A 12,338-nucleotide genomic window follows, 5' to 3' on the forward strand; every position below is an offset into this window, starting at 1 on the left:
TTGCAGAGAGAGCAAAGCCTCTAGGTGTAATGACAACGCCCCCGTTGCTCCTGGAGGCTCATTTGCATAGATTAAAACTTAATTGTTCTCAGCAATGCGGGCACATATGAACATGGGACCAACACATGTCTTCAGCTGCCAAGTGCACATGTAACAGGTCAGCCAGTGTCATAGGTGCAGATCTGCTGACAGATGCCCTTTAAGTTCATACTGTCTATTAGTTGGCTTACTTTGCGCCAAAACTTTGCAGTGCAATTTTTTCGCAAATTGTCTCATCTTAAGGCACCCTTTCCCTCTTGACCATACCCCCTTTATTAGACACAGCCCAAAAAAAGGTGTCTAAAACAAGAAATGCTGTTCTAGGGATGTAATAAAAAAAAATTTGTGGCCCAATTTTTTTTTTTTAATACATTATTTTTTGAACTTTCCAACATAACAGTCTAGCTACACACAGGAATCCCTCAGCGAGCCCCTCAAGCTCTTGTTACTCCATGCTGGCTCTGCAGGGGTGGACACTGTCATCTGGCTGTCTATGGTTTGCTTATTATGTAGACCGTGGTTTGCTGTTGGTTTGTGTCCTTTCTAATGTTGTAGTCGTGTCCTTTATCACGGTGCAATCTTGCTTGATATTTTACTTTGTCAGCATCATCGACCTGGATGCCACTTTCCATGTGTCTGAAGCCATTGAGTGCAGTTCACTGCTTGAATGTCAACTTTTTTTTTGGTTTTGACAGCCAGAGGCTTTAGGAAGGCAATGAATATAAATGCACTCGCTTTCCCTTTGGCAGCAAGGAGATTGAAAATCTGCTGATTGTTGATGCACGAGGCTGACAGCAATGAAAATATACTATATAATCACATTTTCTGCTGCGCTGTGTTAGCTGGAGTAATGGCTTGATTTCCAATGCACCATCATACATATAAAAAAAAAAAGTCCCGGTGAATTTATTTCAGGTATTATTCAGTCTTCACCCACAGTCCCAGCAGGGACTATACACTAGTGGGGGAGGGGGAATGGACAATGTAGGCAGCCGTTCTTGCTCTGATTACACGAGTCTATATATTACATTGCAGCCAGCCTCCCTCTCCGCTCCCTGACCCGGACTGTTACTGACATTTCTAATGATCCCCTATACTGTGATCCTACAAAGACTTCACTTTAAATTACTCCCAGCCGTCAGGGCACAGCTTTGAAACAGATTTTAGTCTGCAGCCCGCTGTGTTATTGAGGGACGTTATGTAGGATTTGACATTTAGAGAACTTTTCTGTACGGTAATTATATTCTGCATTTTTCCAGGTACACACATTCAGGGGTCCTCATTGGTGTGAATACTGTGCCAACTTCATGTGGGGGCTGATTGCTCAGGGAGTGAAATGTGCAGGTATGTATGGCGGCATCTCTTAGAAATGCAATGGGATAAAAATAACTATCCTGGTAAAATAAGACTGCATTCACACTGTGTTTTGCTGTGTCCATTTGCCGTATGCTTCAGGAAAGCTCCTGGCACAGACCTCCAGTGTATCCATAGGCTCCCATTCACCTGACAGAGCCAACGTCAGGCTGTCTACACCCGTATTCCTTATTTTCTGCTGTATGCAGTAGTGCAGTCTGCCGTGCACCTCTATACAGAGGCATCCAGTAAGATGAGAGCCTAAGGGTGACCGATGCCACTGTATGCCTACAGAATGGCGTCCGCTGGAATGATACATTGGGAAATCCTCTCTAACGCAGCTTCGAAACAGCCCTTAAAGGGGTTGTGGAGGCAGTATACATTGATGACCTGTCCTCCGGATAGCTCATCAGTATCCGATCGGCAGGGGTCTGACACCTGGGCCCACCGCCAATCAGCTGTTTGAAGAGGAGGCGGTGCTCCATGCAATAACTGCTTTCTCTTGATTACACTACACGTTGTCTCCCGTGTATCGGCAGTGCAAGTGAATGGAGCAAGTATTTGTACTTACACTGCACTTCCATGACGATGGGCAGTGTAATGAAGAGAGAGGAAGAAGCTCTTGCATAGAGCGCCACCTCCCCTTCAAACAGCTGATTGGCGGGGGGCCCAGGTGTCAGACCCCTGCCGATCAGATATAAATGAGCTATCCTGAGGATAGGTCATCAATATATACTGCCTGCACAACCCTTTTAGTGTTTAACTTATAGGAAGACTACATGTGCAATATGTAGAGCAGGGATCAGCAACCACAACAACTCCCAGCATGCACACTTGAAGTTCTGCCCTTGGTACTCCAATAGAAGTAAATGGAGCATTCTGGGAGTTGTAGTTATACAAAAGGTAGTGTATCATAGGTTGCTGACCCACTGGTCAGACCCCTGCTGTGCCTACTTCGAGCAGTATGGGCCATGACACGTGGATCCTCTCTTATTTGAATCTGCAGGTCATGCATCGCCCACCTCAGGCCTGGACTAGCCATAACGCAGAGTTTGCCTTGAATGTGCTGCTTCTGCCCCCAAATGGATTAATTTGGTTATTCAAAGGGATGACCTGCAGTGGTACACATATGTGGCTAACAGGGCAAACTGTAGATTTTTAGGTTTGCCATATTTTTCTAAATAGGTTTTCATATGCCAAGTAGGATGTCCAGTTTAATACCTTTGGCCATTTTTTATGACTGCATTTTACTCATTTGGGCTAAGTCTTTCTTTTTTTTTTTTTCATGTAGTCTTTATTAAAAAAAATTAGCTTTTTTTCTGATGCATGTGGTTAAAAATCGGTCTATCTGCATTCTGCCCCATACAGAAGTGAAGCCTTATACCTCTGATCTCCTGACCTCATAAGCACTCCTTTAAGCCATTTGCTTATCAGTTTTACAAGAGTTTAGCTATAATGAGGATTTATGAGGTCAGGAGATCAGAGATAAGGCTTCACATCAGCTGACACTCCTCATTAGTGACCGTTCACAAAGAGTGTTTTTAAGCACATGTACCACAAAAACTGCTGAAAACTTCTAATAAAAACCAATTGAAAAAATTGTCCCAAAAGTCTTCATTAGTGTTGAGCGAACTCGTGTTTTAAGTTCGGCGTCTAAAGTTCGGGTTATCGAAGAATCCCGTTATGTATTCTAATTCCCGTTATAGATTCTTCGATGACACCGAACTTAAAACACAGCACTGCAGATTCCATAACCGTACATAATATATACCTGCCGTACATGTTCAGGTATAGCAGAAATGAGTTAATCATTGGCACAGATCATTAGATTATAAGACGGGTTTATCCCGACTTTCTGCCTATTAATTATAGATCATCATTATAAAGAGTTTAAGACATTTAGTTCCGATACATCTAAATTGCATAGGGTGTAGAGAAGAGATGTGGTCCCAATGACAGACCATCTCCGATTCTACCATGAAGAAACGAACATATCCATGTGTGGTATCACTGCATGCTGCAGATCAAGGGATGATGGCGCCGACTATGTCATTTCCCTGCACCATCTGTGTTTATCTTCCTGGCGTACAGTACGTCTACTTTTATCCTGAATCCCATTTTCTGAGTTTGAGAATGAACAGATTGAGAAAATGTTTCGGCAGGATATACGCTTCTATGGAAAGTGGTGCAGACAATTCAATGGAGAGACACATGCACGGCTCATCTAATGGGAGTTGTACTGCTTAAGGGCAGATAAATGCACACTATACGGACATCATGGTTAGTTCGTTACAGAAAGCAAACATTTTTTGGCTAGGAGCGGCATTTGGAAGTGTAGTCCAGCACCCCTATATGGGTTCACTGTGTTCAAAAAACTTTAAAGTCATGTTCCCATCTTGTAAAATTAGGGTATGCCGCCATCACTACTTAGTAATCCTGGGGAATGTGGACCTCAGGACTTTACTTTATATAAAACGCTCTTTTAATCTGTGTTTTTGCAATCCTCAGAGTCAGCTTGAAGTCAAGGGGGCAGCGGCCTCCTTGCTTCAAGTCAAGCTAAGGCTACTTTCACACTTGTGGCAGGACGGATCCGACAGGCTGTCCACCCTGTCGGATCCGTCCTTCCGCTATTTCGCCGCGCCGCCGGACCGCCACTCTGTCCCCATTGACTATAATGGGGATGGGACGGAGCTCCGGCGCAGTACGGCAGTTCGCGGTGAGAGGCCGCCGGACTAAAAAGTCGGACATGCAGGACTTTTAGTCCGGCGGCCTTTCGCCGTGCACTGACGTGCTGCGCCAGAGCTCCGCCCCCGTCCCCATTATAGTCAATGGGGACGGAGCGGCGGCACGGCGAAATAGCGGAAGGACGGATCCGACAGGGTGAACAGCCTGTCGGATCCGTCCTGCTGCAAGTGTGAAAGTAGCCTAAGCCCGTCCTCCTTTCACTGTGATTGACATCCTGCTGTGAGGCTGGGATCATGCAAGTCTCGTGCATGCGCGGTGCATTCCTTGTCACTGCGCGATGCCGGCTCCCGCACTCAGGCGGCCGCTTTCCTCTCTGTGCATGCATCAGGCTTTTCCATCGTGTGCGCGCGCGCCGGGCGCATGCGCAGAGAGAGGAAAGCGGCCGGTTAAATGCGGGAGCCAGAGACGGGATCGCGCAGTGACCAGGAGCGCACCGCGCATGCGCGAGACTTGCAGGATGTCAATCACAGTGAAGGGAGGACGTGTAAGGAGCGGGCTTAGCTTGACTTGAAGCAAGGAGGCCGCTGCCCCCTTGACTTCAAGCTGACTGAGGATAGCGAAAACACACATTAAAACAGCATTTTTATAAAGTATACAACAACCAGTGGAGGAATGAAAAACATTAGGAACACACTGGGGGCTACTGTAAGGTAATGATGCCGGTTTATAATGTGTTTTGGAGGTGACAGGTTCTCTTTAAGGTCTGTGACCATGGATAGGAGGACATCATGGCTGCTAACCTGTACCTAATGATGCGTGCCACGAATGCTTTCTCCCTTCCAGTCCTCAAGGCCTCCGGGACGGTTAGTTCCCAGTTCAATAGGACTGAAGCTCGGTTCTATTCATAGAGCCATCTGCAGCCTGCGGTTCAGCAGCAATGTCAGCTGATGTGGAAGCATTTTAATTCTCCAGCCTACTCACGTGTGTAATGTAAATGTGCTCATATATTTAATTTAATTCATGGCATTTTTAGGTCATCTACTGCCATAAACACATTACAAGCCTTTACTATTCCCTTCATACCTGAAATGGCATCTGCAGGCAGTTTACATAAAGTTGTGTGAACAGAGCTGTAGAAGAAGTCCATACACTATACCTGTGATGGCTAACCTCCGGCACTTCATCTTTGGTAAAACTACAACTCCCAAAATGTACACTTGCGTGGCCGTTCTGAGAACTCCTGAGAACTCTCATGCTGGGAGTCGTAGTTTCACCACAGCTGGAACGCCAGAGGTTGGCCATCACTGCACTATACTGTGGACGTATTAGAATTTCATGTGAAAGTGTTGGAAGTTGAGGTGGGTAACCTTTAGCCAGATGTACTGCCAGTTTCCGGAGATAACACTGGGCATTATAGAAGCGTGACCTGTGAGATCGGCTGATCGCTGGCCCATCTTTATGAGACAGCCCCTATATATTGGTTCGGAACTTCAAGGTTGAAGAGGAGTTTGAAAACCTCCTTGGAGGACCTGGAGATAACCAGTTGTCCATGTTGGGTTTGCAGCTCTGTTTCGCATATTGCTTTGATTTCAAAATGACAAAAAAGGCCATTATTCTAAAATCAAAAACTATCGAAGCCCCTGAGGAAAAACAGATAATGGGCACGTGGACAGGGCCTTATCTCTGAGGACATCTACAATGCAAGTGAAGCGTCATGTCAGAAACACAACTTTTCCCATTGTCTTGTTTTTTGGTACTTCAGCTAGGATGCCATTGTTTCTATGCCCAAATTGAACCTTTAGACCCTTTGTTGTGTCACCTGTAAGCAGTGTGAAGTCACTTTACATCATAGGTCATGGAAAATGTTGCGTGTTAGTAGCAACCATATCTAGCTTTTGCTTTGCACGAAATGTTAAGTGTTTATAATTATCTGCTGTCATCCTTCAATCTCCAGCCCTGGGACTGACACTTTGTGACATTTCAATGTGTCCTGCCAACTGGGTGGATGCCAAGGCCTCCCTGCACTGTGTGGCAGCAGTAAAAAAAAGCTTATTAATCAGCCCTAAATATTTAGCATCCTGTTTATAATCTATTATATATCTACCCCTGAGATGCGATACAAAGCACACCCGCTATACAATGTACGGCGTTGTGCTTGGTGAGCATGGAGAAGCCCAGGGCGCTCACAGGAGCGCCGGTACCTGCTCAAACAGCTGATCGGCGGGGGTCTCGAGTGTCGGACCCCCACCGATTAGATACTGATGACCTATCCAGAATCATCAGTATTTAGATCTCTGAAAACCCTTTTAAGGCATGTTCACATGATGGAAATGCACATCAGGGAAAATCCAATCTATGTTTGCTATGGAATCTGTGGCTGACCCTCGTTTTCTTCAGTTTGCACTGTCTGTTGTAGAATCCACATGCAGTTTTGCCCCATTTAATGGGGATCATCTGTCTGTGGCTACACACTACTGTCTCCATGAGGAAACCACTTAGAGAACGGACATTGAGCCTTTTTCCGTGCTACAGAGTTCAATGCCGGTTGTGCAAAAAAACGCGCTGTGTGCTCTCATTGTGTGGATTCCCATGTAAATCAATCAGACACTTATGTGCTTGCTTTTCCTTTCCAGATTGTGGTTTGAATGTTCACAAGCAATGTTCTAAGATGGTTCCAAATGACTGCAAGCCGGACTTGAAGCACGTCAAGAAAGTTTACAGCTGTGACCTCACCACATTGGTTAAAGCCCACAACTCAAAAAGGCCGATGGTAGTGGACATGTGTATAAGAGAAATCGAGTCTAGAGGTGAGGCTGACTCTTCTCCTGTAGTGTACCAGGAGGTGGTATGTGGTGGTATAGTTTTAGATTGTATTTTGTTATTTTTTATTTTTTATAGGGGTTGTATGAGATTAGAAATTGTTATTCCCATACAACCCCTTTAATTTGCGTGTATACCACTGTAAGGGTCTTTACCTGCATGATTTTGCTCTGGTGTATGTTTATCTGTAAAACCCCCTCGAGTAATGGAATTATGGACCTGCATTTTTTGCTTTAGTTTTCGTGCCATTTTTTTTGCACACAGCGGGTATCATTTACCATAGCACTACGCCAGTTTCCTGCATCAAGAAATCACACGTCTTGTCGCAAACGTTTTTGACTTTTAGCTTTTTGTGACCGCTTCACCACTTTCAAAAAAAAACAAAAAACTGTCCCACATTATGCCAGAAATCTATTCCAGCTCCTGACTGGAGTAAATTACAGTTCTGGCGTTTTCCGTCTATAGAGAAGGTGGTGGTAAAACACCTCTAAACGCCAAGAGCTCCAGCATGCCACGTTTTTGAAAAGAAGGAAGACAAATAAAAAAACTTTGCCCTTAGCAATAAAACATTCTTGTGGCCTGCCTTTCATATTTCCTATAGACCTTCAGCTAACATCTGGAGCTGGTGGTTTTTTGCAGAAAAAGATGCAGATGCAAAAAATCACAACTAAAAGTGCAGAAAAATGCCACCACAAAGCTATATGTGAAAGCAACCTAATAAGCTGTCTCTAATAATACATGATGAAATGATTTATTATACGTTATTGCAGCATATCTGGAAAACATTCACATTTAGGGTGCATTCACACGACTGCATGTATTTTGCGGTCCGCAAAATACAGATGAAGCCCATGTTGCATCCGTTTTCTGGACATGTTCTATGTTTTTTACAGGGACACAGAATGGGCATACGGAGTGCTGTCCACATTAATTACGGCCCCATTGAAATGAATGGGTCTGCTTCCGATCCACAAAAAATGCGGATCAGTTGTGGTCAAAAAATATGGTCATGTGAATGAGGCTTTAAAGAGCATATGAAAGCCACAAGCAAATGCCCTATTCTCACATTACTTTGTATGTTCTCCCCGTGTTTGCGTGTTTTTCCTCCGGGTTCTCTGGTTTCCTCCCACACTCCAAAGACATCCTGATGGGGACCTTAGATTGCGAGCCCCATTGGGGATAGTCTGTAAAGCGCTGCGGAATATAGTAGCGCTATATAAGTGCATAAAATAAATAAATAAATATTTGTTTTAACAGGGTTGAATTCAGAAGGATTGTACAGAATATCAGGTTTTACTGATCTCATTGAAGATGCCAAAATGGCCTTTGACAGAGGTAATTTGGTTTCCTTTTTAACAAATACAAGTAGATTTAAGAATAATCAAAATGTTTTTAGTGGTCAGCCGTAAATTATCAGTCACTGTATGTAGCCATGCTTCTAAATTATGTAGAATGAGAAGACCTTTCAATTGTAGGGGTTATGATCTGGCCATTGGTTTGGAAGCAACTGTGCAATAGGTTTTCATTCAAAATGTCCTTTTTGTTTTGGTTGCTGAAGACCAAAGTGTCTCCATGGTAACAGACAACAAGAAAGAGCCCTGCGTAGTCAGAATCTGCAGTTAAATATATTCTTCCCCCTGTCCCCTACTTCTTCCTAATCCACCAAATGTATGTTAGCATGGAAGGGACCAGACTTCACAGGGTTTTTGTCTTACCACGTAGACACATGGGTTTGCATAAGAGGTGTGGAAACTATAGGAATTATTCAATTACAACATGTTGTGGAGTTGCTTAATGTTCATTGAGACAATCTAAATTATTTGGGTGTGAAGAGGGACATGGCTTTTAAGGCTCTGTTCACACTTGCTTCTTCGCTTCCATCATGGAGAACACAACTTGTGGCCAAATTCAATGTGCGATGGATGCTACCAGTGACTGGCAAATCCCACTGAATTACAGTTGGGTCAGTCTGATTTCCACCATTGTGTCAGGCATCTTTAGGGAAAGAATAGCACTGTGGGCAGCTGTGTTTTTCCATCGAAGAATGGGATCTGCCATGGATGATCCAAACAGAGCCTATGAAGCAGAAGCAAACTTAGCCTTAGCATTACATTATGTTAATAATTTAAAGAGTGTATTATGTTGACCCCTGTCTTTCCTTGCAGATGGTGAGAAGGCTGATATATCTGTAAATGTCTATGAAGACATTAACATTATAACTGGTGCACTGAAACTCTACTTCAGGGAATTGCCAATCCCACTGATAACCTATGACGCTTACCCCAAGTTCCTCGAGTCTGCAAGTAAGTACACAACATGCTCATACTAACTTTGTGATCCTTACGCCAGAAGGTTCTTAACCTGTGTATTTGTGACCAAGTCCTTAGCTCTGGAACCCCATAAATCCTGCCAGCCACATATATGATAGATGGACATTGGCCACACTGCTGTAGGGTTGTTTCCAAGTTTTCCACATTGTCCATGGGGTTTTGATCTTAGGTTTTGTTCGCATCTGGGTCAGAGGCCCCGCCATAGATTCCATCAAAGCTTTGCTGTATGCAGTGGTCTTTTTCCTGTCAAACGACGAAGACTGTGACAGAACGGACCTTATTATATGGCTAGTTTCACACGAATGTTGTGAGATCCGGTAGGCTGTTCCGGCAGTGGCGTCTGGCAATGCCCAATCCAGAGAAACCTGGCAGGCTGTTCACTGCCGAAACGGCCCGCTGGATCTCACAACGCTAGTGTGAAACTAGCCTAAGTCAGTGGGGTCCATTGGGCATCACCTGCCTGACATGGAAGCCAAAACGCTAAGGTGAATTGAGCCTTAACAAAAAAAAAAAAAAAATTATTATCTCCCTCTGCCAGTTTTCTGGTGGAAAGAAGTTGCCAACGCCGCGTGAAAATATATTATTGCAAGTGACGTTCGTACGTCACCCTCCCCACTTTCTGAAAAGGGGGCAGGGATTAGGCGAGGCCAGTGGGCCTGGCACAACGCCAGTTTTCTGGCTTCAATGAAGGCAGAAATCTACAGCAGCTTGGAGCTGCCATAGAATTCAGATTATATGCACAGACTGCTTGTGGAAACCCCTAATATATGACGAGGCCTGTGCCTCCTCATACAATAGGTGGATCCTCCAGCAGCGCAGGGGATATCAAGATCGGCGTACAAAACACCAGTATTGATAAATCTCCCCCATAGACCAAATGGAGTCAAGCCAAAGACTTCAAGTAGAATTTTGAAATGGAATAAAAGCTAAAATCATGGATTAAATTAACAAGGGTCATAGATCATCTGGTACCTGTGGTAATATGCCAGACAGCTTCATAAAGGGACACTTCTGTAAGAAAGAAGTATTATTATTATTTTTCTATTCATAGAAAACAATTTTTTCTATTTTTTTATTTTTCATTTCGACAGTACTGGTATATTTTAAATAAAATATTAAATATTGTCCTATATCAGTCAGCACAGAGAGATAAAACTCCAATAGTTAGGAATCCCATTGCTATTTTACTACTGCTGTAAGGGAAATATTTTATCTGTTAGTAAATTAGTACATTGGTAAAATTGGGATACAAGTATGATCGCTGTATTGCTCTCTTGATAGGCCTAGATTAGGATGTCTGTAGAAGAGCATTGCTCACATCATTGTAATGTATTTGGCCATAATAGAGTAATAGTTGGCCCATCTAGTCTGCACAATATACTGAATACTATGGATAGCCCCCTATCCTATCTTAGGTCGCAATCACAAAGACAAAAGAGCCTTCACTAAGAATCTTCTCTTTTGACTAAAGGAGTAATTCACAGAGCAGAGGTGCCATTATCACCACCTTGTGACAAACCTCACTCATCCCCTTTTCCTCTCTGGCCGCAGTGGATGGTCTGACCGGGAGTGTCAAGCGAAACGGTTTGCCGTCCAGAAAATAGGGAAGTTAAAGGGCCAGGACAGAAAGTAGAATATGTGGAGTGACTTAAAATTATGTCCAGAAAATCATCTACCGATATTTTTGTTAAAAATAAAATAGATAGACTGTTCACATACAGACTGTTACTATGTGAGGAACAAAATGATGGTAGTGTCCCTTTAATAATTTATGAGGAATATATAGAGGAGTTTTATAAAATATAACTGTACATTGCGCTATTGCTTTCTTTTCCGCCTTCCTAAGATTCCTATTCCTTATCAGATACCTTTTCATCAGCGCCTCGGATTAATCTGTGCATTAACCCCGGTTTCTCTTTGATTATTCAGAGGCTGTGGACCCGGATGCACAGTTAGAAGCTCTTCATGAAGCTTTGAAGCTGCTACCTCCTGCACACTGTGAAACGCTGCGGTATCTCATGGCCCATCTGAAGAGGTAAATACATCTAAGCACATCAAATGGCGGAACATTTTTATTTCTTTTTTTTGAAACTTGAACAGTATTTCAGCTTTAAAGCCCTTCTTAGTCCTAACCCAGGAGGAGGAAACGATTCCATGCCCACTGGCTGTGAAACCGTTTTTCGGTTTGCCAGATTCCCAGGGCTCTCAGAGCTTTATCTGCTATTTGGTCACGCTGAGCTACACCATAGGTTTTCTGTAATCCCTTCTCTTTATCATCGCACGCAGTCCCGTTGTAGAGTATGTGCTGCGGACAAGATAACAGAATTAGCCTGTGTTCTAATAGAGCCAAGACCAACAGCTAATGGGCACATTTTACTGTAAGAATTGAACAAAGAACAAAAAAATTGTATGAATATCTTTCACCTTGCAAAAAATTACAAAACTAAAATAGTAAATGTGTTGTGAAAAAAAGCTTAATTACTTTCATTGGGGGTGTTTCGACCTTGGCACTCCTTTGACAGTAGCAGATTGATTGAAATTCATTGCTATCTGGGCCAAGCAGGTGTCCCATTCTGGGGATTCTAAAATGCACCATATCGTTCTAACTTGAGGGGCTTATTCGCATTAGCATTGTGTTCTCCATATTTGTCTTCCGTCAGAAAAATTGAAAAAACGCATCTGTTTTTATTGCCCCATAGCTCAGCTTGGGGTCACTCTACTCAGAAGTGAGTGATCCCTGGACGTTTTCATCAGAATGATCTTCGCAGACAGAAGGCAGTATCCATACACTAGGTAGCACATGGCCTTGCGTAAATGTTGCTATGAATGGCATTTACGTTTAGAGGAAGTCTGGATGCAGTGGATCATTTCTACAAATCTGCAGAGAATTTGATTCTTGCTTGTGCGTTCTACAAGAGGTCTCACCCTGTGCATTGCAAAAATCCACAGCATGCTCATGTTCCGTGCAGATCGAGGTCGTAAAAACCCTGTCGCTATGAATTGTGGTGTAAATTACCTTAGACTTCATCTATGCCACTTGGACTTACTGATGGCACAGCCTACGAAGGTTAAAGGTAGATTATCAATATCAGTCCTGGCACCCCCGCTGAT

General features: G+C 43.5%; 1 protein-coding gene across 1 annotated transcript in view; it reads left to right on the forward strand.

The window, feature by feature from the left end:
• CHN1 (chimerin 1) overlaps positions 1 to 12,338 on the forward strand; it is a 104,289-nt gene that overhangs the window by 89,597 nt on the left and 2,354 nt on the right. Inside the window, exons 9-13 of the mRNA XM_040439630.1 lie at positions 1,299 to 1,383; positions 6,711 to 6,884; positions 8,155 to 8,232; positions 9,063 to 9,200; positions 11,157 to 11,262. Of these exons, the coding sequence (XP_040295564.1) occupies positions 1,299 to 1,383; positions 6,711 to 6,884; positions 8,155 to 8,232; positions 9,063 to 9,200; positions 11,157 to 11,262 (581 nt within the window). The remainder of the gene's footprint in view (positions 1 to 1,298; positions 1,384 to 6,710; positions 6,885 to 8,154; positions 8,233 to 9,062; positions 9,201 to 11,156; positions 11,263 to 12,338) is intronic.

This window comes from Bufo bufo, chromosome 7, assembly GCF_905171765.1.
Source record: "Bufo bufo chromosome 7, aBufBuf1.1, whole genome shotgun sequence".
NCBI lineage: Eukaryota > Metazoa > Chordata > Amphibia > Anura > Bufonidae > Bufo > Bufo bufo.